This window comes from Trichechus manatus, unplaced genomic scaffold (genome assembly GCF_000243295.1).
Source record: "Trichechus manatus latirostris isolate Lorelei unplaced genomic scaffold, TriManLat1.0 scaffold00170, whole genome shotgun sequence".
Lineage (NCBI taxonomy): Eukaryota > Metazoa > Chordata > Mammalia > Sirenia > Trichechidae > Trichechus > Trichechus manatus.
In genome coordinates this window covers 3,540,316-3,567,914 of record NW_004444106.1, presented here as the reverse complement: position 1 = coordinate 3,567,914, position 27,599 = coordinate 3,540,316, and the positions used below count along the sequence as shown (strand labels likewise).

Sequence of the window (27,599 nt, the reverse complement as noted above, 5' to 3'; positions counted from 1 at the left end):
CTTGGTACATGATAAACACTATATAAGAATTAGCTATTAATATCATTGAATTCCTGAGTGGTGCAAATGGTTCATGCGCTCAGCTGGTAACTGAAAGTTTGGAGGTTCAAGTCCATCCACAGGAGCCTCGGAAGAAAGTCCTGGCCATCTATTTCTGAAAAATCAGCCATTGCAAATCTTATGGAGCACAGTTCTACACTGACACACATGGGGCGACATAAGTTGGAGTTGACTCAATGGCAACTGGTTATCATTATTATTATTAATGTACTGGCATCATATTCATTTTACAGGTTCATGATGGTCTAAATGGAGAGTAGAAATAGGAGAGAAATGTTTGACCAAGTCTGGACGCCTAAGAATAAAAACCTGGAAACTGGATGTGAGGGATGGAGGAACAGGAAGAGGCACACACAAGAATAACAGTGTTCCTCACATCTGCTTGAACTGAGCTTTTCAGGTTACAAATGACTTCCATGCTCGTTTTCTCATTAAGTCCTCACACCATGCATGAGGAATGGGTGTTACAGCCCGTTTTACAGATTTGGAAACCAAGGCTTAGAGAAGTTAGGTAACTGGCTCCATGAAGACAGGGTTGATGTTTATTTTGTTCACCACTGTTATCTCTAGCCCCAGAGCATAGTCCTGGCACGCAGATTAAGGCCTCAACAAATAATTACTGGTTAATGAATGGATAGGTCAAATGGGTATTTACTCTTTTGTTCCTGAGCGCAGCAGGTGTGAAACAGAGGTTAATCAAAAGGTCTTTGAACATGAGGAACTTAGAGCCCAGCAAGTTATTGGCTATCTATAAATTTCTCCACCTGAAACACTAGGTCTTCCTTGAAGGACAGGTGCACTGGGAAGTAACCCAAACCCAGAGCAAAAGTAAACCTCTGTTGTATTAAATCACTGAGATTCGGGGGATGTTTGTTACACAACATAACCTAGTCTAGCCTACCTATTATATGATGGTTCCCAAACTTAACTGAAAACAAGAATCACCAGAGGAAATTGCTGAAAACTCAGATCCCTGGGTCCCAACCCAGATCTGCTGAATCAGAATTTCTAGGCAAGAGGCCTGGTAATCTATGTATTGAAAGATTTTTCCTCCAGCTTCAGGAAGGTTAGGAAGGAAGAGTAGAATTTAGGCTTGGGGATATGAGCAGGAAGAGAGTTCCAGGAGCCAGGAACATGAGGAAAGGCATGGCGGAAGGAAAAGGCAGGGAATGCCTTGGGACTGAAATCAGAGGGTGCAGAAGAGGTGGTGGCATGAGTGAAAGTGGAAAGCCAGGTTAGGGAGTCAGGCCTTTACCCCATGAGCAATGGGAAGCAGGGGAGTTTTCTGAGCAGGGGCTGGCCTGGTCATATTTATGCTTTATGAAGCCCACTCAGGCAGGAAGACCACATACAAGGCTGGTGCATGGTCCAGGTGACTCACCTCATGGGGTTACTGGGAAGACTTTAAGTGATCATGGATGTGATGAGCTCAAAATCACTGACCAACGAGAGGAATTATCATCATCTCATCTTGTGTACCTGTGCCCATCTTTAGAGCTGCAGCCAGCTTTGTGTTGGGTACCTTTCACTCACTCATCGTTCATTTAACAGATGTTTATTGAGCATTCTACTATGTGCCAGGTGGCAGGCACCGAAGAGCCAGCAATGAACAAAACAGACAAAATCCCTGCCTTGATGGAGCTTTGGTCTTTGTCTTTATGCCTGGGTAAAAGTGTGTATACGCCACTCATTTGCTCAGATTTTTAGTGAACATTTACTTTGTGCCTGACCTTGTGTTGATTGCTGAAGAGAAGCAGACATAAATCAGGCCCAGTCTGGTCTATCGGGGAAGAGGACACAGCCCACACCTAGTGAGGTTGTCTGCCTGGACTGCTGGGAGGGGCCTGAACTGGGCCTTGAAGGGTGAGGAGAAGTTTGACTATCAAAGAAGCGGTGAGACAGTGTTCTGGGCAGAGAAAATGGCTTAATAAAAGACCGAAAAGTGTTTGAGTCCATGATTCCTTGGTATGGTTAAGGCCTGAGGTCCACGACACAGGGAGAGAAGTGGTAGAAGAGATGAAGTGATGATGGGGGGACTCAAATATCAGATCAGGCTTTTAAGTGTAATCTCGGAGGCTGTGGGGGCAATGGAGGTGTTGGCACAAGGGATTGACAACATCAGATTTGTTTTGGGGACACTCACACTGGTGGCTGGGAGGAAGATGGACATAAAGGAGAGGGGCTGCAAGTGGAAAGACCAGGGAGGAGGCTGTTCTGATGGTCCAGGTGAAAGTCAGTGAGGCCGTAGACTAACCTGAGGATCCAGGAGACAGCTCTGGATTTGGTAGTTGAGGGGCTATAGCATGTGGTTCTAAGAATGGGCTTTGTAATCGAAAGAAACAAAGTAGAGCCCCAGCCCTGCCCTTTATTAACCTTGTGAACTTGGATACATTATTTAATCATTCTAAGCCTCAGTTTCCTTATCTGTACACTTGGGATAATAGCAATAACTACTATGAGGCTGGAAGGATTATGGGGGCTACTCGGAGCAGCACCAGGGACACAGTGAATGCTCAGAACATGGTAGCATTATTATGATGGGAAAGGGAGTTAAGGACAGCTTTCTCTCTGTTGTCAGTGACTGCGTAGATGGAGATGCCACCTCTGATAGAGAACACGGGGAGGAGCAGTTTGCGGGAGGTCAAGGCCAACATACTCTTCAAGATTCCCATTTGAAAACCCTGCCTTGCTCATGATAGTTATGGATCTACTCACGACAGCATCTCTTATCTCTATATTCTTAGTGTCCAGCTCAGTGCTTAGGCACATAGTTGTTGCCTTTGTGAAGAGGGATCTAGCTTGCAGGCATAGATGGCCATTGTGGGAATGCAGGTGCAGATGAACCCAGGGAGGTGAGAGGGTAAAGAAAGAAGAGAAGAGAACCTGAGATGGGGCCCAGGAAACCCTGATGTTGAGGGGTTGTGGGAGAAAGGAGCGGCCCCTGGAAGGAGGCTAAGTAGCAACATCCAGAGGCTGGGGGAGGGGTGAGGGTGGGAGTGGGGTGGAGAGTCCTGGAGGGGAGGGTTTAAAAAAGAGAGGGGTCATGGGGTCAAGTGCTACTAAAAGGTCATCAAGGATGAGACCTGACAAGTGGTGGAGGAATCTCATCATGTGTGCATCAAAGAGGTCACCGGACACTTGGTAAAAGCAGGGTCAAGGCCCATGAGGCAAAACCCCATTGCAGGGGTGGAGAAGTTGATAAGACATTAAGATGTGGAGATGGGGAGCCGAGAGGTAGACATTAAGAAGAGGGGGATGCCGGGTAACATGGACCCTTAGGGGTATCAGATGTCCCTTCCCATTAAGAACAGAATTTCTTTTTTAACAGAGCCAACTAAAGATGGGCCAAGAGCTCTTGGTAAGTAGTGAACACCCTGTGCCTGGAGGTGGACAAGCACAGTTCTGAGTCCCACCACTGCAGGGGGATGCCCACACTTACAGTGGAGAAGACTGCAAAGCAAGCCCCTTGTCCTTCTCAGCTAGAGCTTGGCTGATTCTTTGCATCACAAGCCATGCAAAGGGTCAGTCTTGCCATTTCTAGTAACCAAAGAGCCTTCTGCAGGGACACAGGAGCGCGGGCGCGCGCGCCCGCGCGCACACACACACACACACACACACACAGAGGTGGTCGTTTGCAGGCTCACAGATAGATACACACGAACACAACATATAATATCTATCTATGTCTGTTGGTGTGAAGGGGTCCACAGTGCCTCTCCCCATGTTATTCCTGTAATTCCTTCCCTTACCCTTCACTCTCACTCCTCCAGCATCTCGGTGCCTCCCTCCGCATCGTCTCTCTTCACATCTCTCGCAGTTGTTCTGGCTCTGCCCTTCCCCACCCCACTCCAACCCCCCTTGAGGCTTCTCCAGCCCCTCTCCCCGTGCTTCTCCCTCCCTTAGACTACAACCCCCAAGCGCCCCCAGCCCCCGGCGCTGCGCATGCCCCCTGCTCCCCGCCTCCTCCCGGGTCCCCCCTCCCTCCCTTCCTCCTTACCTCCCTCCGCCCCCCTCCCCCACGCCTCGGCTCCCGCATCCCTCCATCCAACCCTGTGCCGCAGCCGCATCGCCACCGCAGCCCCGGCAGTGCCGAGCCCGGCCCAGGCCCCTGCCCCTGCCCGGCCCTCGGCCAGCCGCCCCTGGCCCCGCCCCCGCCAGCGGGCCCCTCCAGCGTCTCCAGTGCCCCTCAGCGCCCCTAGACCCCGGCCCCCAGCACCTGGGCAGGAGACGGGGAGCAACAGCAGAGGCAGGAGGGCGAAGAGAAGGAGGAGGAGCCGTCGCAGGATGAAGGATCGGACTCAGGAGCTGCGGAGTGTGAGCTTGGGGGTGGGGAAAAATGGGGGGCGGGACCCCAATATTTGGGAAGCGCGTGGGGGTTGAGTGGGGGAGGCGCTGGGACGTGGGGGCGAATGATGAGACTGGAGGTTGATGGCCGAGGCTCCCCGGTATCCCTAGGCACCTGATGTCTCCAGTGAACCTGCATTTTGGGGACAGTGGCTGGAAGGGGTTGGAGGCCATTAAGACACAGGGGGCAGGAGAAGTCTCAGAGGCCTGAGACACCCCACATTCCCGTTACGGCCCTGGGGTCTAATCTGGGGGTTGGAGGAGAGTGAATGTCAGGAGAAGATTGGAGGTGCTGTTACCCCCTGGGCAGATTTGGCAAATTAGAAGGATGGAAGCGGTTACTGGGCCAGCCCAAGAGTCTCGCAGGTCCCAGATTTGGGGGATGCTGTGAGGAAGGCCAGAGGTTGGGACCGAGATGCTGACAACTGGCAGTGAATGGAGTGTGTGTGTGTGCACACGCATGCGGGTGTGTGTGCTCCCCACGGGGAGGAAGACACCTCTCAGAGATAGCGAGGGAAGGGGTGGCCTCAGCTGGACAGCCAGTTTCTGAGATGAGGTGACCCTAGAGATGGGAGAGGGGGCTGCAGAGGAGAGAGGGAGGAGGTGTCACACGCAGGGCCATGGAATTGGGTTGTGTGACATGGGCTGTGCTCTGCTGGGGGGAACTGGGGCATCTTGAACTGTCGGGGTAGGGGAGAGGCTGATGTGGGCCCCGGGCTACAGGCCCGAAGAGGCCTACCTCCAAGAGTCCGGCCAGGCGGTTAGTTGTGTTTGGGTGACAGGAGGAGGAGGGCGGCACTGGTGTCTGCAGTGGAGGCTGCTGTTTGAAGGGACTGGGAATGGGGGATTGATGAGAATGGTTTCTGGGGCAGGGAGGATGCTGGGGGATTTGGAGAGATGACCTAGGGCCTGGGGAGGCAGAGCTGACTGTCTGGTGTGTGCGCGTGGCCTGTGGTGTTATATTAATAAACATACTAGCCTTAATCAATGTATCCTGATGCACTGGGTCTTTACCAGAAGCCTGTTGGTTGTTACTCTAGGGGCTGTTACCCCATTGGACAGATGAGGAAACTGAGGTTTGGAGATGGGTGGGAAGGTACTTGCCTAAGGTTGTCAAGCAAGTGGCTGGGGGTGGGGATCACACTGGAATCCAAGTTTCCCATCTGCCAAGTAGATATGTGTCTCTGCTTTTCTCACCTTTGAAACAGAGGTCTCCACCCTGGGCGTAAAGGGCTCTGCCTTTGAATTGCCCCCTGGATTTGGGGGTGGGGAACAGGTTACAGAGAGACAAGGGGAATGGGCTTGGAGGCAAGGGATTGCTATCTCTGGGGAAAGGCAAGTAGGAAGAAAGGAGGAGCTGGTGATTGAGGGAGGGAATTTTGAAGGTTTATTTTTTATTAAACTTTTACTGACTATACTCTCAGGCATCAGGAGAATGACAGTAATAATAATAACAACCCACAGTCATGCGCCAGACACTGTTCTAAGTGTTGTACTCATATTAACTCATTTTGATCCTCCCAGCAACCCTATGAGGCTGGTACCAGTAAACCTCCATTTTTATTTCTAATTTAAAAAATTATTAAGGTCCCTGGGTGGCACAAGTGGTTTGCACTCTGCTGGTAACGAAAAGGTTGGCGGTTCGAACTCACCCAGCGGCAATGCGGAAGAAACAGGCTTGGTATCTGCTTCTGTAAAGATTACGGCCAAGAAAACCCTATGGAGCAGTTCTACTCTGTCACACAAGGGGCGTCCTCAGTCACAAATCAACAACAAAAACAAAAGCAACAGCAACAAAATTATCGTGGTAAAATACATAGATAACATAAAATTTGCCGTTTTGACCATTTTTAAGTGTGGTATATCCCCATTTTATAGGAAACTCAACTGAGACCGAGAAAGGTTAAGTAACTTGACCAAGGTCACACAGCTAGTAAAAGGCAGGATTCAGACCCAAGCAGGCTGGCTCCAGTATTGGTGCTTATCATTCCCTTTCTCTTGAGGTGCAGTTTTCAAAGCAAGTTAGACCCTTACCAACCAACCTCCTGGTAAGGTAGGAGGGCTTCTACAGCTGGGAAAACTGAGGCTTGGAGTTGTTCAATAACTTGCCCAAGGTCATTCAAGAGAGGAATCTAGATTTGAATCCAGATCCCCTGCTGCCAAGACGATTCTGTGACTCGAAAAAACCCAGAGAAATGGAAAGTCAGTTTGGGTGAAGTGGTGGTGGAATTGTGGTATAATTAGAGGGAGAGGGAGGAAAAAAGGGATAAGACAGGGGTGAGGGGGGAGGAAGGGGACAGGGTGTCCTTATCTGAGTAGTCCTGGCCGGAGGTGAGGAGTCCTGTCAGCTGGGGGGTGCTGGGGGCTGGGTGAATGCTGGTAGGTTTGGTGTTAGTCACAGCTCAGGGAAACTGGAGATTTGGGAGGAGGCGGGAAGAAGCTGCCAGATGCAAGGAGTGGGAAGGTCCCCCCACCAGAGTTGAGAACAGGGAGGCTTGTAGGTGGGAGGGACTGGGCAGGGCGTGGGGAGCTTAGGAAGGGTCTTGGAAGATGCTGGCAGGAGAGAGGGGTCTGGTAGTGGGAGGAGGCGTCAATCCAGGGGGCCTGATTGTCTTTCCATCAGTACCTTCGAGTTCCCAGTGGTTTCTCAGGTCTGTTTATCACATAGCCATTGAGGGTACAGACTATCTGGATTCAAACTCCAGCTTTGTTACTTCCTGTGTGACCTTGGGCAAGTTGCTTAGCCTCTCTGGTCCTCAGTTTCCTCATCTCTGAGTTGCTGGTAAAAGACAATACCTGCTTTGCAGGGTGTGAAGTACTTGGAAGAGGGCCTGGTGCACAGCAGTGCTGTATGAGTGTTTGTTACTCCACAGATGACTTACTTATTTCTCTGGAACCTCATTATCAGCCCCCTCAGGTGGGCAGGATATGACTCCCAATTATTTTAGAGTAATTTGCAGGCCAAAGAGGTCAGCTGACTTGCCCAAGGTCACATAGCTGTTAATGGCACAGCTAGGGTTGAACTGGGGCTTTCTGTCTCCAGTTCACCAAGCACATATGGTTGGGAACTGGGAGGTGCTGGGCTGGATGTGGAGGCTCCACTGGGGTGTTAGTAAGCTGGGTAGGGGTCTCAGGGTCCAAGGAGTGAGGCTAAAGATGGGGCTCAAGAGGAGAAGATGGGAGCAAATGAGATAGAGAGGGAGGTTGGGAAGAGAAGACAATGAGGAGACATGTTGTGGGAGGTGGTGGTGGAGTGGAAGGCAGGAGAAATGGGAGAATGAGGAGACTGGGAAGAGAGGTGAGAGGAAGCTGAAACGGCAGAGAGGTGAGGCCTGGAGTGAGGGGGACTTGAATTTGAGGCTGGATGGGAATGGGGTTGTCATAGGACAGGCCATATACCCTGAGCACCTGTGTGTAGCACTCAGGTATGGGCAGGTACAGTAAGCACTTGATAAATGCAGACCTGAAGCAACAGCAGGAAGGAGTGGCCCATCCTGGGAGAAAGGTGGGCAGGGCCCAGGGAACCCTGGGTGATGGCTTATATCCTCCGGCTGCACTGGACTTCTTTCTGCCATTCAAACACGCCAAGTTCATCCCTGCTTCGGGGCCTTTGCACTTACTGTTCTCTCTGCCCAGAATGCTATTCTCTCTACCTGGAATATTGTTCCTTCTGCCAAGACTGCAGCTCCCTCTGCCTGGAAGGTGGTTCTTTCTGCCTGGAAGGCAGTTCCCTCTGTCTAGAACACTGTTCCCTCTGCCTGGCTGCTGTCCCTCTGCCCTGAATGCTGTTTCCCTTAGACTATGGCATAGTTGGTTCCTTCAAGACTCAGCTCAAATGTCTCTTCACTAGAAAGGACCCCCGTGACTATTCTGTATAAAGTAGCCTCCCCGATACCCATTTCTCTCTGTCACATCTCCCTGTTTTTCTTCCTACTCTTTAGCACAATCTGAAATGATCTTGTTTATTTTTCATTGTTTGTCTCCCCGCCACTGGAATGTCAGCTTCTTGGAGGCAGGGTCTTCTTGCTTATCTTGTTCAGCACGGCATTCCCGGCACCGAGACGAGAACTTGGCACAAATCATACATATTTGTTAGATGAATGAATGACTCAGTGGGGCAGAGGTAGGAGAGGAATGCAAAGAGGGAGTGTGGGTAAGGCAGGGAAGATGGAGGGGAGAGGTGGGAGTGGAGGCTGGGTTACGGAAGGGGAGGAGGAGGAGCCCAGGCCAGGGAGACAGATGGACAGAAGCTTGGGGGTGGGGGGCACGGTGTGAGGCTGCTGCCCCTAGATCAAAGGACGCTTACACCCCTGAGGAGCACGTGTGAGTGTATGTGTGTTGTATTTACAAACACACAGACACACTCTAGGACTTTTCTATCACCAAATTCCAGTCTCTTTCTACGTCTGTTTTGGTCACTGTCTGTGTGTTTGTGTCACCGTCTTACCATCTGTCTCTTTGGTCACTGACTTATGACTCACTTGTCCCTCTCCTCCTTCCATCTCTGTATCTATGTTGTCTCCCCACGGACACACACACACAAGGGCTGTTGGTGTCTCTGATATGGAAGGGTTGGACTTTGAGGGGCCCTGAGGAGGCCAGACTGAAGCTGGAGGTTTGGATTTGATACCCCCTGTTTCCAAGGAGGAGCCCTGGTGGCACAGTGGGTAAGAGTGTGGCTGTTAACCAAAACGTCGCCCGTTCGAATCCACCAGCTGCTCCTTGGAAACCCTATGGGGCAGTTGTACTCTGTCCTGTAGGGTTGCTATGAGTCGGAATCCACTTGACGTCAGTGGGTTTGCTTTTTTTTTCCCCAAGGAAGGAGCCCTAGTGGCACAGTGGTTAAAGCGCTCAGCTGCTAACCAAAAGGTCAGTGATTTGAACCCACCAGGTGCTCTGTGGGAGAATGATGTGGCAGTCTGCGTCTGTAAAGATTTACAGCCTTGGAAACCCTGTGGGGCAGTTCTACTCTGTCCTATGGGGTCACTTGAAGTTGAAATTGACTTGACGGCAGTGGGTTTGGTTTTGGTTTTTGGTTATTTCCAAGGAAGCTCCGGAAGATACTCAGGAACTCTGCACAGTCTCATTTAATCTTCTTAAGCCTTTAAAAATCAGTGAAGAGTAAAGAGCAGAGAGCTTGGGTTCAGATCCAGGCACCACCACCCCATCAACTGTGTGATCTTGGGCAAGTTACTTAATCTCTCTGTGTCTCGATTTCCTTATCTGTCAGATGGGAATAATAATAGTACCTACGTCATGGGGTGGTTGTAAGAATTAAGGAGAAAATGCAGGGCATGGTAGTAGGGCCTGACCCCTGGTAATCAGTACATACGTGTTAGATGTATGTAAATGATTATCTTCCTTATTTTGCACATGAGGAAACTGATGCTTGAATTGTCCATCTGTAACAACAACGGAAACTGGATCAGGGCACATTTGCCATCTGCTTCCTAGGTGCTCTCATTTGCCCACAGCCTGCCTTCTTTTAGGCTGGGCCTAACTTCCTCCAGAAATGGAGGCTGTGTTTATTATTACACGTGCATACCTCAGAGCAGGGAAGGCCCTTGAAGGGCACATACCCTAGCCTGCCCATTTCCCAGGTGATGGGACTGGTGCCCAGAGAGGAGCTGAGATTTGCCTAGGGTCACACGGCAAGTCAAGCACAGGCTGGAACTGCTGGCTTCCTGTCTGCGTTCTTCCCACAGCCCGCTACAGATAGACACAGGCCCCTCTTCCTGATTTTCCGTCCTGGCCATGGGAGTTTGGCAGCACTGAGGGCACAGCAGAGCAGGCTCTTTGGGGCCAGGTGGGAATAGAGGGACTGCCATCTGTCAGCAGGATGGAGGGGAAGAGCCTGAGATTTAGCACCAGATAACCCTGGGTTCGGTCCCATCTCTGGCCTTATTTGCTGTGAAGCCTTAGGTGAGTCAGGCAACTTCTCTGAGCTGGTTTCCTTATCTGAAACATGGGCAGGGAGGGGCAGGGGGTAATATCCAGCCCTCACTGAGCACTTAGTGTCTCTGGCAGCATTAGGCATTCTTTCCGCCTGGCCTTGTTGCCTCCTCCTGACCACCATTTGCCATTTGCGGTAGACAACATCACTGCCATTCTGCAAATGCAGAGACTGGGGCTCAGAGAGGAGAAGTCACGTGGCCTTTCTAGCTGCTGACCTGGAACAGGTTACGTAGCCTCTTTATGCCTCAGTTTCCCCATCTATACAAGGGGGTTATAATGGTACCTACCTCAGGGTCCTGTTGTAAGAATGGATGGGTGAATGTATGCAGAGTGCATAGAGCAGTGCCCGACATATTGTAAAATTCTCTGTAAATGTCTGCATAATTATAAACATGGTGGCCAACGGTCCTTAAAAAAAAAACCAAACCCGTTGCCGTCGAGTCGATTCTGACTCGTAACAGCCCTATAGGACAGAGTAGAACTGCCCCATAGAGTTTCCAAGGAGCGCTTGGTGGATTCGAACTGCTGACCTTTTGGTTAGCAGCCGTAGCACTTAACCACGTGGTGGCCTACGGTCCTTACTGAGTTTTAATGAAGATTAAATGAGATAACAAGAATGTAAGACCTGTGCAAGAAGTGCTATCAAATGATAATATTTTGCTAGGTTTTCAGGGCGCAGAGCCCCACCCAGATTGGGCCTTAGCAGGGGGCTGACCTGAAAGCTGGTGGCAGAGTCACTGGGAGAAGGGCGGCCTGGTCTCAAGCCTTCTAAGGGGCTGTAGGGAAGGCACGTTCTAGATGCCATGGCTCCCCAGCCCTGCTCAGCCTGTGTGCCCTTGGGCAAGTCACTTTCCTTTCTCCCCTCTGACTTCCTGTTCCCTCATTTGTGAAGTGGGGACAATGGGATTTGCTCAGCCGTTCTCAAAGGGCTATGGGGGTGAGGATCAAAAGGGATTATGGATGTAAAAGTGCTTGGTAAACCTTAAAGGATTATTAGTTTTCTTTGTAATTATCATGCCAAATAAATCATCCGTGAGCCCGCTCCCTTTCTTCCTCTCTCAGGGTCAGGTAAACAGGTATCCCAGGACATCCCAGGGCAGAATATAAGGGAACTGGCTCTGGGAACAACAAGAGAGAGGGAAGAACTTCCTTCTTAAAGTCAGGGTAGGAAAGAGAAGGAGACTGAAAACAGGCCTCATGACTTGTAGACGGCTGGGCTGAGAGCTGGGTGAGGGTTTGAAGTCAGAGAAGGTGCAGAAGAACAGCTTTTGGCTCTAGGGGAAGGAGACCTCATGGGGCAGCTGGCTTTTTGAGGACAGACAAGGTGGAGAGCATCATGGAAGGCCAGTGGGTCCTCTACAATGCGCCCAGCATCCCAGAGCCTCTCAGTGTCAAGGTCTCTCTGGGGCAGTCCCGAGTCAGGTGTAGGCTTGAGAAGACAGAAGTCCTATCAGCATCTCCTCCTTCTGGGGGCAGCTGTGGGTAGGCAGAGACAGAGGAACCACCCTTTCCAGGCAGACATTTGGGGTTGTCTGGAAATTAAATGCCCAGTGTCTGTGGGAAGAATCTGGGGTTTCATCTGGGCAGGGGTTGGGTGGGAAGCTGGGTGCCCTCGGAAGTGTCTAGCTGGAGGTCTCTGCTGGACTGCACGGGCTCTTCCAGGTTCTGCCAGGGCTCCGCTGATTCTGAGTTCTCTTGGCTGTCTAGATTCCATCGAGGGCCCATCTGGCCCTGTCTAGGCTCTATCTGAGCTGTCTCGTCCTGTCTCGGTTTCATCAGGTGCGGTCTGCGGTCTGCTCGGACCCAGTCGAGGTTCCGTGTGTGTTCCTCCCTTTAGATCCCAGCTGGGCCTACCCCAGGGAGGCTCCGTTGGGTGCTGTCTTAATGCCATGTAGGTTCTGGCAGTTATATTCTGCCTGAGTTCTGGCTAGGTTCTTTCTGGAAATCAGGGTGAACTCTGTTTAAATTTCCACTGGAGCTGATTAGGGGCTTCAGGATGTTATTAAGCTTGACGGGCTCAGGTTTGGCCCTCAGACCTCTGTTCCAGGCAGACAAGAGTCTGGAGCCAGGGGTGTAGAGCCTTGGGAAGCTCTTTTCTGGCCCTGAATGAATGTGCAGACCTGAGGCGCGGAGAGGCTGGGCCCTCCCGAATGTCCCTAGGGCGCGAGTGCACATCTGTGTGTCCGCACGTGTCAGTGTGTGGCTTTGCTGTGGGTCCGCGTGCAGGTGGATGTCAGCATGTCAGTGTATCTCTGTGTGGGTGCCAGTGGGCTTATCTTTGTGTACTTGCATGTCAGCCCCTCTGTCTGTGTCACTGGTCTGTCTGGCGGTGGTGGTGGCTGTGTGGGTGGGTAAACCCCTTTGTGTCTCTGAGCCCTGGGGGTGGAGTGCTGAGCAGCTGCAGGTTGCAACTGGGAAATCCAAGCAAGTGAGAGTAGGTGGGTGTGAAGTTGGAAGGGGCTGGATGAAAGGGAGAGAATGCTTGGAGAGGAGTCTGGAGAGGGGCAGAGCAGCTGAGCGGGGGCGAGAGGGGGCGGGGAGGAGGACGCAGGGATCCAGGGCCGGGGGTGGGGGGTGCGGATCCGGGCGCTGCCTGTGTTTCTCATCCAGACCTCACTGGGCCTGACTGTGCTTGCACAACTTGGCGCCTTCCGGCCTTCCGCCTTCCGGTGAGGACGTGACTGAGTGGAGGCTGGAGGGGAAGAGAAGGGAAGGAAAGCGAGGCTAGGGGGTGGTAGAGTCGTTCAGGCCCCTGGGCCTCCAATCCTGACCCGTTCTGCGAGACTGGAGCCAATAGTATAGCGCAGGCGGACATTTAGCTGGTTGTTAAAACACTGAAATACTTCCATACTGGTTGGTCAGTAACAACTGCCCCAACCCCACACCCCACCTCCCGAGGGCGACTCTGCCTCCACAGGGCCACATCCTCTCAGACAGTGCACCTTTTGCCAATTCCCTCCAAGGTGCCCTTTGGGCTCTCAGCTACCCTGGCCTCCAGGACCCCGGTCCACAAGATACCCAGTGTTCCTCCTGACTGGTTGGTGCCCTTGCCATCCACCCTGCATAGGACCCCTCCCAAGACCCTTTTCTGAGCCTAAAGCTGGGAGCATATGTGTGTGTGTGGTGGGGAGAGGGCCAGAGAGCTAGAGTGTTAGTTAGCCTTGGGGACCAGGGTAGGGCCTGTCCACGGATTCAATCTTTCTTTGCCTCCCAGGCGAAAGACAGTGACGATGAGGAGGAGGTGGTCCATGTCGACCGGGACCACTTTATGGATGAGTTCTTTGAACAGGTAATTGAACCTCCCAGTGCCCCAGTCCTGGCCCCCAGCCAACAACTTCCTTCTTCCCGTCACCCCCCACTGCTACTGCAGTGCTCAGACATGGGCGGGGGTGGTCTTCAGCTGCCCCCCCCCCCCCACTTCTCTATCCTCCCTAGCCTTTTATCAACCCCTGTCTGGGCCTGGCCCGTTTCCCTGAACTGATACCCCTGGGTCCCCTTGCCTGGCCTGATGACTTGGCTGGGTATAGCCAATCTTCTGCCCCAGGTGGAAGAGATCCGGGGCTGCATCGAGAAGCTGTCGGAGGATGTGGAGCAGGTGAAAAAACAGCATAGTGCCATCCTGGCTGCCCCCAACCCAGATGAGAGTGAGTGCCTACTGCTGGATGGCTGGTGTGGCACGGGAAGAAGGTGTCTGGGCCCCACCAGGCTTCTCAACTGCCTTTCCTGTTCCCTCAGAGACCAAACAGGAGCTGGAGGACCTCACTGCAGACATCAAGAAGACGGCCAATAAGGTTCGGTCCAAGTTGAAAGGTGAGGAATGCAATCCCCTGACCAAGGAACGAAAGAATTCTGCCCTCCATTGAACAGAGAAGGCCTTTCCATAAGGGAGTATGTACAAACTTTCATAAGCCAAATTCCTAAACAATATGACAGCACAGAATCCCAGATTTCTCCCCTTTGCTCCGGATTCTTTGGGGGAAATGAGGAAGAGGAGGGTTTCTGTCCAAATAGGACCTAAACTCTGCTGGGTCCATCAGTGTGAAACCAGCATTCATCCGCCAGAAAAATATCATGTCTTCCAAGTGCCTTTGCTTTCATTAAGTCCTTATTTTCCCAGAACAGCGCCCAGTATAGCACTAAGAACCCAGTAGGTGGGCTCAGCAAATGCTTCTGGAATGGTGTCCTCAGCTCAGGACAGATTGGACTGTGTGGCTGACATCAGGGGCTGGCAAGCTTTCAGAAGGGACTTGCCAAATGCCCATGTATTCACTCTAATTTAAGGACTTGGGTGCTGGTAATAACTACCCTCCCCCAAAGCATTGTGGGTTGGAAACCTCCTTGTCTGTTGGTGCTGGGGAATAGCAGTGTTACCGTGAGGCTTATTTGTATGCTCATGGTAATTCGGCATCAGATGGCATTTACCAGGCACCTACTGTGTCCCAGGCACAGCGATAGGCTCTGGGAAAAAAGGAGCAATACCAGACACCTGGCCCTGAGACCTGAGAGTGCTGACTTTGGGTTAGGGAGATGGGGACATGAACTCCGTGACCCTCTGAACTCACAGGTAGATGTATGTGGACCTCTAATGCTGATTTGTAAAAACAAACACCTTTTGCACTCAGGAGAGTGTGTTGCAATGGAACATCGCCTAAGCTGGGAGCACGTTAAGTTTAAATCCAGGCAGAGAGAGTCCAGCCTCCACCATCAGCTCACGCTGGACAAGTCCTCTACCCTCACCTTTCTCATTCGTACAGTAAGAAAAACTGAAGCAGTTTCAAAGTTGACTTTTTTTTTTGGTAACAAAATATTTTTTTCAAATGAAACCTTACAAAGGACCCCAATATATATAAAGCAGACAAATTTGGGCTTGTTGTCAGGTGCTGTCGAGTCGGTTCCGACTCACGGCGACCCTGTGTACAACAGAACGAAACACTGCCTGGTCCTGCGCCATCCTCACAATCATTGCTGTTTGAGCCCATTGTTGCAGCCACGGTGTCAATCCATCTCATGGAGGATCTTCCTCTTTTTCACTGACCCTCTACTTTACCAAGCATGATGTCCTTCTCTAGGGACTGGTCCCTCCTGATAACATGTCCAAAGTATGTGAGATGAAGTCTTGCCATCCCCGCTTCTAAGGAGCATTCTGGGCTGCTCTGGCTGAACAGAGTTCCATGGAACACAGTTTAAAAACCCCTGGACTCAGTGATCTTTGGGCTTGCTCACCTCTGACCTTGAATAGTCCTTATAAAACCATGAAGGCCCCATGATTCAGGGTTCAGGAATGGGCCAAGAAAGAAGTTGGAAAGTGGCAGTGGCTTAGAGAATTTGACATTCTAGACTTCCAAAAATGAAGAATTCTTCTCTTCTCCATCCTCCTCCAGCTACATGGTAGCATGAGCTCAGGCTTTGTGTGTGACCTTGAGTAAGTTATTTCACCCATATGAGCCTCAGTTACTAGTCTGAACATGGGCTGATATCACTGAACTTCCAAGATGGTTGTAACAAGCCAATGAGACCATGTAAAAGACCTCACCCTCCCAGGCTTGGCCTTACCCCATATCTGGCAGTGGGACCTCAGTCTGGGCCGGCACATTCTGACACCACTGGGTGTGTGTTCTGGTGCTTTTCCCAAAGTGATTGGGCCAGAGCTGTCACTCAGTCACAGTGCCACCACTGCTGGCAGGGAAGCCTCGGAGTGCCATCCAGCCCCATACCTCCCCTGCTACTAGCAGAACACAGAAGTGATGTTCTCAGGAATGGCCTCAAGGCCCTATGAGGTCTGAGAGGACCCAGTGATTCATCCCTGCTGCATTTTCCCAACGTAGTAGATCTTACCACAGGTCTTTTTCTTTTCTTTCTTTTTTTAAAGAAAATCTGAATGGTAGTGTCAGGAGTGATGATACAGAAGCAAGAATCCCAGTTAATCTTTGCATTTTCCAGAGCATCCTTTAGAAGTGGGATTACCCTGGACAGCGATCACCTTGCAGAGCAGGGGAAGGGCTATTTTCTCTGTTGGAACATCCATCTGTTCAACGTAGAATTTTCCAAAGAAAGGGTGGCTACTAGAACCTGACCCGCTTGGAAGTGCCTGCCTTCCACCAGAAAAAAATCCCAGGGTGGGTCCCTGTCCCCTTTCTAGATGCCATAAGAAGTGGAAACCCTCCAGTGCACTGGGTCCACACCCCTCCTGGGGTTGGGGGGAGGGAGTGACAGTTGTGGGACTTCCAAGACTCAATCCTTCCGCCAGAATAAATAACCCCTTCTGTCTGGTGAGGAGCCCTGATGCAGTGGTTGCTAACTAAAAGGTCAGCGGTTCGAACCCAGCAGCTGCTCTGCAAGAGAAAAATGTGGCAGTCTGCTTCTGTAAAGACTATAGCCTTAAAAACCCTATGGGGCTGTTCTACTCTGCCCTATAGGGTCGCTGTGAGTCCGAATAGACTCGAAGGCAGTGAGTTTGGTAGGTTGGTCTGTCTGGTGACCTGCGGACCTCAATCTCTCCCCTCCTACTTGCCCTCGGAACCACCTCAAATGTTTGTCCCGTATTCGCCGGCTTTTTGCTCCCACACTCTGGATCCTCTATGCCCGTCCTGGCCGTGGGTGTGCCATCCGTTCACGGGCCTGGGGCCTGCCTCGGGGTGTCGACCGCACCCCGCCCCACATGCCCCGAGTCTCCGGCCAGTCCCTGCGTCTTCTCCCCCGCAGCGATCGAGCAAAGCATTGAACAGGAGGAGGGGCTGAACCGTTCCTCCGCGGACCTGCGCATCCGCAAGACCCAGGTAGGAAGGGCAGCCAAGCGAGGGGCGCAGAGCTGGGGGTTTCTGTGACTAGCGTTTGCTAGGGCGAACCGAGCGGAGGCGGGACCCAGAGGGGGCGGGGCTAGGGAGAGGGGGCGGGGCTACGTCTCTGGGCCTTGCAGGTTTCAGCGTAGCGAGGGGTCGGGGTAGGTGGGACGGGGGTAAGGGCCTGCGAACTTGTGTGGGGCTGGAATTGCAGCCCAAGCTGAAGAAGAGGCAGAAAGCTGATTCAGCCCATCCTTCCCAACTCCACCCCTCCACTTCCTCCTCACCCCCTCCGTTCCCTGCTCCCTGACTCCTGATGTGTCTGTGCCCCCACAGCACTCCACACTCTCCCGGAAGTTCGTGGAGGTAATGACCGAATATAACGCGACCCAGTCCAAGTACCGGGACCGCTGCAAGGACCGGATCCAGCGGCAGCTGGAGATCAGTGCGTGTGCCCCAAACTCCCCAGGCCTACCCAAGTCCTCTTCCAGAACACAGCCCTTCCTCTGGGTGGGGGAGGTGGGGGGAACACCTGGCCTTCGGCTGGGTGGGAGGGAGTGTTCCCGGGTCCCAGCCCCACCCCACCACCTCAGGCCCCAGGCTGGGCCAGCATCTGAGCGGGGAGTCCTTTCTCCCTGCAGCCGGAAGGACAACGACCAATGAAGAACTGGAAGACATGCTGGAGAGCGGGAAGCTGGCCATCTTCACGGATGATGTGAGCCCGCAGGGTGGGGATGGGGTCTATTTTTGGAAAGCACTTGTCTCTCCTCGTTAAACCCAGGTTGGACTCAGGGTCCTAAAATCATCCTGGAATAACTTGCAGCCTTGGACTGGGAATTGGGGAAATTCCATGGGGGCAGGGCAGGAAGGCACACCCATAAAAACCGCAAGCCCACACTCACTGTGTGCCAGGCACTGTTCTAAGCATTTTACATATACTAGCCCATTTAATCCTCACCCCTGCTCTAGAGGGAGGCCCATTTCACAAATGAGGAAAACTGTGGCCCAGAGAGGTTAAATAACTCGCTCAAGGTCTCAGAGCTAGGAGCAGAGCCACGATTTGAATCCACACGGTCTAATTTCAGAGTCAGCACTCTGAAGTAGGAAGATACACTGCATACTCCCTTACTGAGCCAAGTTATTTCACCAAGTGACTAATTTGCTAAATGTTGAAGATTAAAAACAAAACAAAACAAGTTGTAGTTTTGCTGAAGCTTTGCCCACACCCTGCCCTTTTCATTTTATATGTAAATGAATGGACTTTCCCTAACCAGGGTTCCTTCTCATTACTGACTTTTGCCCTGGCCTGCCCAGTCCTGTATCTGTTTCTGCTTCTGTTGGCAAAATGGCTGTGGTTAACGGTTCTAGCCTAGGTTTAAAGTATGTACAGTGGTTGTTTAACAGTTTTCAGCAAGTTGTTATTTGAATAATTGATCTTTGTGGAACTGACATTGAGTACATTAATTGTGGGCTAGTTAGCCTGGAGGCCCCCAAACAGCTTTGCCCACACTGTCTGTCAGAGAATGGAGGGCAGCGTGGTGGGTGGTTCCAAAAAGAGGCACTTTGATGGTCAAGGGCTGACCTCTGCCAGTTGGCCCACCATCGTTCAGTAGAAACCCAACATTACAATGCAAGGTGGTGTGGACTTTGGCCAAGGGCTGTGCAAGCCAAAGATGAGGCCCTGATGTGGTAGTTGAGGGTGATTAACACTGGAGTCAAGAGGAGGCTTCCTAGAGGAGGTGGCATTGAGCTACGCTTTGACGGACAAGGAGCATTTGGACGTGAAGAGATGGATGAAGGGCATGCTAGATAAGAGAACAGAGTGAGCAAAGACAGGGAGAGTGGACCACTTGCCAAAGAGCCGCTGGATGATTTTGGCTCTTATAAGATGTATGGGAGATGAGGCCACAAAGGGAGCCTGGATCTCTCCCTCTCTCTTCCCTGGGCTCCCGGGAGCCTGGTTTGTGTAACAGGAGAAACCCTGGGGCAAGGTGGTGGGCTGGGGCCTCAGGACAAGTTTTATTTTTTGTAATTTAACAAACTTCTCCACAGTACGGGCTGTGTGCCAGGTACTGTTCTAATCAGTGTGCGCATACTAGCTCACTTAAGTTCCACAACAGCTTTGTGAGGTGGGTGTTACCCGCGTTTTCTAAGGGGGGAAACCAAGGCCCAGAGAGGTTAAATTACTTGCCTGTGGTTACAGCTAGTAAATGAAATTGGATTTGAACCCAGCCACTCAGGTTACAGAGTCCAAGCTCTTATGGGTGGTCTGCAGCTCTCTCCCCCTCGCATTGCCCCCAGATCAAAATGGACTCGCAGATGACAAAGCAGGCGCTGAACGAGATCGAGACGCGGCACAACGAGATCATCAAACTGGAAACCAGCATCCGTGAGCTGCACGACATGTTTGTAGACATGGCCATGCTCGTGGAAAGCCAGGTACTGGCTCAGCCGCGCCACCCTGGGAGCCTCCTCAGGCTCTCCCAGTTCCCAGGGCCCCTCTTCCAGCCCAGGCCCTACCCCCATGGGCCGTCTCTTCTGTCTGCAGGGTGAGATGATTGACCGTATTGAGTACAACGTGGAACATTCTGTGGACTATGTGGAGCGAGCTGTGTCGGACACCAAGAAAGCTGTGAAATATCAGAGCAAGGCCCGGAGGGTGAGCCAGGGTGGGCAGCCCGGTGGGGGCTGGTGGGCTGGGAGCCGAGTGGGTGGGGCTGGGCCTGGGCTCAGGTGAATGATGAAATCAGGTGAGAGGCTTTATCTCTGGCTCTGACCTCTTCCTATTTCTGTTTTCTCTCCCCTTTTCTTCCTCACACCCTCCTCCCCTATCTTTTCTCCCCATCTGTCTGTGTGTGTCTCTCTCTAACTCCCTGGCGCTCTCCTCTTTCTTCCCCCTCCCCTTTCCGGCCTGCAGAAGAAAATCATGATCATCATTTGCTGTGTGGTGCTGGGGGTGGTCTTGGCGTCGTCCATTGGGGGGACGCTGGGCTTGTAGACCACACGCCCCCATTTCTCCCAGACCCCTCCCCCACCACATTGGGAGCAATACCCCCACCGTCCCTTTCACTCCATCCACTGCTCCAGGCTCACCCCCAAGACAGCCCCAGACACCCCCACCCCTTCGTCCACCCTCACGTCAGACCCTGGAGTTCCTGGTCCTCACCCTGACATGGGCCACTCCCCCTTCCCCCCGCACGTAGATAGCAGCAGGCGTGATTACACATGCACACCGACATGCATGCTGCCGGCACATGCTTGAGACGTGTGGACACCCCAGCGTGTGCGTGTACATGTGTAGCTGTGTGTAGATGCACCAAAGTGTCCCTCCTGCCCCCTCTTAAGTCTGCGTGTGGCCTGATCTCCCCCTTCACCTGGGGTGTTGTGTAGACTGTGGTCGAGTATAACACAGCAGCCCACCGAGTCCCACTCTGCCTTCTGTGTGTGTGTGTGTGTGTGTGTGTGTGTGTGTGTGTGTGTGCACAGATCCATGGACACAGCATTTGTGTACGTGGAGTTTTGTGTTTGAGTGTTTGACTCTAATGCAACAGCACTTCCCCCACTGGCACCCCCAACCTGTGTCTGCTACAAATGGGGCAGGTGATGTGTGCAGAGGCTCACATGCACATTCCTAGAGGATCCAGTTCACCCAAATGCACACGGGCCATGGTGGATACCCAGCGTGATGTGGAGCAGACCCTGGGGAGAGAGAGCATGTGTATGTGTGTGTGTGTGTGTGTGTGTGTGTGTGTGTGTGTGTGTCTGTTGTGAGCTTGTGGAGTTCAGCCCAGGAGGGTGGACGCATACACGTGTAACTAACCTAGCTCAGCCTGTATATATGTGCGTTTCCCTCAACAGGTGGCAGAGACTGATGTGATTGACGTGTCTCAGGAGGTGCCTGAACTGTTGATAGGTCTTCTTTGCTCCACAGTGTGTACTGGACACCTGTTTTGGGTGGGCACAGAAATCTATATTTCTGTGCTATCTAGAATTCAGCAGTGTGAACGTGTGTGTGTGTGTGTGTGTGTGCGTGTGTGTGGTGTGGGCTTTCTAAATAGTGTGTTTCTGCCCCCCTGTGTACTCTGCATACACACACGTTTATGTTGAAGGATCTGTAACCCAGCCAGGTTTGTATATTTATATTTGTTTGCCCCTCCCCAAGAGCTACTTGCCAGTATGTGGTGATGAGTGTACACACTGATCCATCAATGTTGGGTAAGCGGGCTCCTTGCCCTGCAGGGCCTCAGGGGCTCTTGCACACATGCCTAGGTCCTTTATCTTCTTTGTGTCTCTGCCCGTGCGGAGGCTGGCGCTGTGAAAGCTGGTATACCTCAGTGCACTCACACATGCCAAGGCTGAGGAGGACCTGTGAAGGTGGCCACACCCAGGAACCCACATATATGCTGGAGCCCGTGAGTATGCAGCTGTTGGCATGATGACTGTACAGGCCCGCACCCATGCACACACAAATGCCTCCTGGAGCTGCTTTTTGTGGAAATGTCACTGAGGAGGTGAGGTGTGGAGGGCTGCCCCACGCAGATCGAAAATCAGAGCACAGTCCCTTCCTGCCTGTGCCACCTCCCACACACTTACCTGGGAGAGGCCACTGTTTGTCCCCACTGCTCCAGTCTCACCCCTTGGGCTCCATCTCAGGGACCTTGGGTTTGCAGAACTGTTTATTTCAGACATGCTGGAGTGGCCAGTGTGGCAGCCACACAGGGTGGGCTAGGACCCATCCCATGGACACCTCTCCTGCTGAAATGTCAGTAATAGACGCTCCCCCTACCAGGGTGAGATTGACGGTGGGACTCAGGCCTGGGTTTCTGATGGTGAGGAAAGGGCTAGCTCCTACCTCATTGTGTTGCGACATACGCACGTGCTTACACATTCTTTGGCCAACCAGGTGGGTTTGTGTTTTTGGTGGCAGGTAGGAGTATTCAGGGCAGAGGACAATGTTAGAAGCCCTCCACTCCATGCCTAGGAACATGGACTCACGGGTTGAACACAAGTACGTGAACGTGCCGTGCCCTGGGGTGGGGTATACACATGCACAAGGTGAGGGACTCAGGTGTGTGTATGGATTTTCCAGGGTCCCATATCATGGGGAAAGCCTGTGTGTATGTTGTATGAGTGTGAGTGAATGGATGGATTTGTAATTTCCCAGAACATGATGGTGCGCCTCCCCACCCTCACCCTGGCTCAGACAGACCACCTCTTCCCTATCCCTCCCCACTCTGGCCTGCGTGAGTGTCTGTGTGGTCACATGTGCAACCCCCCAGGTCAGCTGTCCTGAGGAGGCCGGTCGGCCCATCCGCTCCCAGAATGCCCTTCTGAAGACAGGAAGTTTGCCCTGTCGTCTGACTGCCAGTCCTCCTGCTCCTATCTTAGGCTGCTTTGGGGATATCAGAGCAGGCCCCAGCACCCCCACCCCCATCCCCATCCCCACCTTCTTCCTTGGGGCCGCAAGAGAAGGGCGGAGCTGTGGCGAGAGTAATGCTACTGCCTCCTTGAGTAGTATTAGGCCCACAGCTGGCCACCTCTGGGCCCAGTTGGACCAGGGGACGCTGAGGGTCTGCTGTGCCCTAACATTCTACAAGTCCTACACATCATATGATGTGTTTGCTTGTTGGCTGCTGTGTGTGTCCTGGAATATTGTCTGGGGGCTGATGTCTCTTGCATGTTCTTGGACAAGTGTGTGCTGTCCACCCTCCGTGCACCTACAACCAGCAAGCCCATGTGTGCCCTGTGGGTGGTCCCAGCCTGGCCAGAGCTCTATGCTCCCCTCTTCCCTTCGTCCCAGCCCTGCCTCTCCCAAAGCACACTACGTGTCCATCCTGTGTACCCATGGGTTGATGCACGCTCTTGCCACGCCTTGAGCGTGTACGTATGATGTGTTCTGTGCATTCACCCTGCCTCCTTCCAGCCCACCCCACAGAGGACAAGATGGGCAGCACCCGCTCCTTTCTCCCCTGCCCACCCCTCATCTGCTATGCAGCTGTGTGCGTTGGCGTGTGTTTCTGTGTTGCTGGTGTGTCACGTGATGTAGCCGTGTTTGCTGACATGAGCCCCTGCCCCCTTCTCCGTTTCTCCGTTGGTTTCTAGAGCTGTCTCCCTCCCTTCTCTGGAAGGGACAGGACTCCTGGGGCCTGGCTGGGGGCCCAGGGCCAGGCCACCCCCCCTCCTGTTAGCCCCCAGAGCCCCATTTCTCTTTATTGGTGACCAAGTTGCAAACGGATAAAACACAGGAAAATTCTGCCTTTCCCCCCCAGCCCTGCATGTCCTGTCCCCGGAGCCCCTTACCCCCACCCTGGGCCAGGTTGGGCCCCGTGGGATGGGAGAAATAGCAACCAATTCAACAGCGGGTTTGCTGTGTGCTCACATCCTTCTGTCCCCACCTGGGACGGGGCGCCGTGGGGAAAGGTGGGCGTCGTGGTGGATGAGAGGGGGAGCTGGGCAGGCAGATGGACACTGGCTTAGAAAAGGAGTTTTAATCCAGAGCTTGACCAGGTACAGCATTAATGGGGCATCTACAGGCAGAGATCTAACACTATTAGGAACTGAATCTGGGTGGCAAGGCGGGAAGAAATGAAGATGCACTGATTTCCTCAGCTTTCATTGAGGGCAATTAAAAGATAACTGTGTAAAGGCGATAGATACATCGTCAAAAATAATGAGAATATGACCCCCACCCTCCCCAGGAGGGACGAAGGTGGTGAGAAGAACCAGAGATGTAGCCTCGCTCTGAATCCAGGCCTGAGGATCACGCTGGATGCCAGGAGGCCAGCGTGAGGCCTGTGGAACCCCTGCCCACTTCCCACATGAAAAGCCAGAAGTGGGCCAGGGCAGTTGAGAACTCCAGGAGAGTCAGACTCTCGCCAACCAGCGGCTAGGCCCAGGTGGGAAGTGAAGACGCCCTGCCCTAGGACTTGGAGACATCCGGACACAGTCTCAACTCTCAAAGCTCCTAGATTGAAAAGGTAGAGAGCTCTAGGACAGCCACTCCCACTCTAGACCCCGGCCTCCAGCTCTACAATGTAACCCTCCCTTCTCATCTAGGGTTTGGAGGCCTAGGACCTGGACGGATGGGCCATGCTAGGTCTCCAGGCTCCAGCCCCGCCATCACTGGGTGAACCCTCCATGGCCTGCACCCAGCGAATGGTACGGTTCCGGCTGTCCTCCCATGAGAACAGGGGCTCATAACCAAAATGGCGCTGAGCTTTGTTGGTACTCACGGTGAAGGTGGTGTTGGCCATGGCCAGTGTATAGGGGTTGAGCAGGGGCGCATAGAGCAGCAGTGGCCTCAGCAGCCACTGCAGCAGGGCATTGAGGGCAGCCAGGATCACCAGCAGCCAGTAAGGCACCAGCGGGCGAGTGCCCACCAGCCGCAGTCCGCAGGGGCCCAGGAACTCCATGTTGAAGTCCTCATAGCTCTTGTAGGGTGATTTGTCATAGCAGAAGTACACCTGGCCGCCCATTAATTTCTCCCGTTGCTCCAGCTCCTGGGCCACCAGCACATGCATCCAAGCCACGTTGCCTGCCAGTGGGAGGAGGGGGACATGCCCCTCAGTGCCCTTGGAACCATGCAGACACTGCTTTCTCCTGGGCCAGCCCATGTGCATGCCATCCCCACTTCAAGCCCATATAGATGCTGCCCACATAGCTACAAGCTCTGGTAAAGACTGCCATTTCCCAGGCCCCTGTAGCCACTTGCTCTCTTGGGCCAGCCTGTATGGATGCTACCCCTTCTTCTGGGCCTGTGTAGATGCTGCTTCTCTCCTTTCCTGGGGAGATGTGGCCTCCATGACTGCAATTTTCTCTTCAGCCTGTGATACACTTCTTACGTCAGCCTTCCCAAGTTGCATAACCATGTTTCCTCATGGTCTCTACACTGGCCCATGTATAGAGCATCCATTTTCAGCCAGTGCATACACTGCCCCTCCCACATGGTCCTGTCCACACCCAGATCCTCCTGTCCTGTTCCTAGCCTCCCCCACTAGTCCAGGCCTCACCCACATAGACTCGACCGTGCTCCACAGAGGCTGGGATGGCCCGGAAGAGCCGACACCCCAGGCGCAGGCCCTGGCGGTAGAAATCCCTCATGATCTGGTGACCTTCACCGTAGATGCCCGTGGGGCGCAGGGCACATGTCACTAGGGGCAGTCCCCCACGAACCTGGTGGCAAAAGGCAGGTACTGCTGAGACCTAGGACCTAGTGGTTCACTTCTGCCCTGGCGTCCTCAGGCTGGAGACAGGAGGAGCCCAGGGCAAGATGCAAGGGAGCCTGAGTGGGCCCCAGCTCTGCCTCTGACTGGCTGTGAGAATTCTGGGCAGCCCCCATCACCCCTCATCTCTGTGCTTCATTTTCTCCAGTCTCACCTTCCTTCCATTGGCCTCCAGGACCAGCTGCTCCGCCAGGGCCTTGCTGCGAGGATAGGGATGCGAGTGTACTGCTTCATACGGGGTGTCCTCGTTGCCCCTAGTGGGGGAGGAGGGAAGACTCTTAATGTTGAGGGGAGATGGAGCTCTTAAAGTATGGGGGGACCTCAACTCACCTGTAAAAGGGATGGCCCTTGATGTTGGGCCCTACGACTTCCATGCTGCTTGTATAGACCAAGAACCGTGTTCCAGTCTGCACACAAGCCTCAATCACGTTCTTCGTCCCTGGGGTGGGGAAGGAGTATAGCCAAGCCGAGCCTCCCTCCTTCTCTGCGTCTTCCTCCTCCCCACCCCAAATCTAGATGAGAGCTCACGGTTCCTTCCCCAGGTCCAGAGAAAACCACAGCAGGTTGGGTGAGGGCAGGGTCTGCTATTACATGGGGCAGGGCTATCATACACACAGGACAGACTGCCACAGGGGAATCACAAGGCCAAAGAAGGGGTGGCGAGCAAACAGCCAGGATCAGGCCATGTGCCAGGGAGTGTTAAGCACGTTAGAAGAGGTAGAAAACAGGCAGGGCCCCTCACCTTGCACGTTGACCTCGTGGATGGTCTTGGGACTGGACCTCCCAAACACGTCCACCAACCCAGCTGTGTGGATGACCACATGGGCTCCAGCCACAGCTGCTGCCACTTCATGGGCCTGGGTCACATCCCCTTGGATGGCAGTCACCTGCACAGGCCCTGGTAGGGGGTGGGGGAGGCCAGAGGCCCCGTCAGAGCTGGGCTGTAGACCAGCTGCTGGGTTCAGCATACACCCTTGTGAGCCACTTGTTCCACTGTGACTCATTCATCCTATCCATGTGGACTGGAACATAAACAGGCATCACCTTTTCCACCACAGGGATAGGGATCCCGGCTTAGGAGTCCACAACCCCTCCCCTACTCCCTCCACGCCACACTCACCTGTCTTCAGCTCCTCCAGCCAGGGACTCAGATGTAGGTCAAAGACCCGTAGCTCACGGAGGCGGGGCTCCTGCTGCTGCAGCAGCATCCGTACCACATGCTCCCCCAGGAAGCCACAGCCACCTGTGACCAGGTACACCTGCTTCTGGGCCTGTGCAGTGCCTGCCATGCTGGGCTGGGGGAAGAGGCCCTGGCTTACCTGGGTTGGTGTGGCTGTTTCAGGACCTACCACTTCTGGAAGGGGGCCTGCTGGCCTGGTGGATGGGAGCACAGTGACCCGGAGCCAGAGCTGTGCCTGGAGGCCACAACAGCCAGGCCAGTGACTCTGACCTTGCCAATTATTTACTGAGAGGGAGGAGAAGGCCTTTGGGTGCAAGAAGGGGTCAAAGGTTGGGGTGGATGGGTGGAGAGGCTCTGGGGCAAAAACGGAGGGTGGGGAGGCAGGAAGCTGGGAAAGGCAGGAAGGGAAGGTATAGGAAGGTGGGAAAGGCTGGATGAGGGGAAGGGACGCCTGGGCCCTGGTGCCACCTCTGCCTACCTGCAGCCACTGCGCCACGGTGCCCAAACTGGTCACTGGAAGGGCTGTCTCGTCGCTGTTGCCTGGGCCCGTCGGCCAGTGACACACCTTCCCCCTTCCGCTTGCTCCTCCTCCTCCCTCCTGGCCCATTCCAGGAACAGAGACCAGCCTCCACCTCTCCACAGCCCATGCTGTCGCCATAGGGCACCCCCTAGTGGTTACCGAGCCATTTTGCGATCCACTGGCAACCTATTCCAGCAAAGAATTTTGGGAAGGGGAATGGGAGAACCAGAATCAGCTGAGGTTTGGGGGCTGCAGGATGGAGCCGACAGGGTGATCTCATTCCCACTGCATGACCTCAGTTCTTCCCTCCTGCTGGATTTCCCAGGAGGCCAGAGGCCCAGCAGCAGCTGTGGTTCTGGGAAGAGAAGGAGGCCTGACCTTGGCCTGGCTCTGGCTGGCCTTGGTGGGGGATTTCTGGCATGGCTACTGAAGCCTATCAGGTGGCCCAGAGCACTGGTGGCTGGGTCTGAAGGTCTGGACTCTTGCCCAAAAGGTCCTCTACCCACCCCAAACTTCAGGCCACCCATTTTCCTCTTCAG

At 53.4% G+C, this 27,599-nt stretch overlaps 2 protein-coding genes across 2 annotated transcripts; one reads left to right on the top strand and one right to left on the bottom strand.

Moving 5' to 3' along the window:
• Window positions 1-4,297: 4,297 nt before the first annotated feature.
• STX1B (syntaxin 1B) lies at window positions 4,298-20,691 on the top strand. Its single transcript, XM_004386681.1, has 10 exons — window positions 4,298-4,374; window positions 13,574-13,648; window positions 13,904-14,003; window positions 14,095-14,169; window positions 17,062-17,135; window positions 17,475-17,583; window positions 17,780-17,853; window positions 19,440-19,577; window positions 19,687-19,797; window positions 20,056-20,691. The coding sequence occupies exons 1-10, from the start codon at window positions 4,345-4,347 to the stop codon at window positions 20,134-20,136; spliced, it is 867 nt and encodes a 288-aa protein (XP_004386738.1). The 5' UTR covers window positions 4,298-4,344; the 3' UTR covers window positions 20,137-20,691.
• Window positions 20,692-24,205: 3,514 nt separating this feature from the next.
• On the bottom strand, window positions 24,206-27,587 carry HSD3B7 (hydroxy-delta-5-steroid dehydrogenase, 3 beta- and steroid delta-isomerase 7). Its single transcript, XM_004386774.2, is given in 9 exon segments — window positions 24,206-24,672; window positions 25,148-25,310; window positions 25,515-25,614; window positions 25,691-25,799; window positions 26,103-26,258; window positions 26,481-26,655; window positions 27,019-27,264; window positions 27,266-27,302; window positions 27,304-27,587. Coding segments are annotated over 9 exon segments (1,737 nt in total).
• Window positions 27,588-27,599: the final 12 nt, after the last annotated feature.

Coding starts and splice junctions, on each gene's coding strand:
- STX1B (XM_004386681.1), top strand. CDS start 4,345: ATGAAGGATCGGACTCAGGAGCTGCGGAGT. Junction 14,170..17,061: donor GGTTCGGTCCAAGTTGAAAG/GTGAGGAATGCA, acceptor TCTCCCCCGCAG/CGATCGAGCAAAGCATTGAA. Junction 17,136..17,474: donor TGCGCATCCGCAAGACCCAG/GTAGGAAGGGCA, acceptor GTGCCCCCACAG/CACTCCACACTCTCCCGGAA.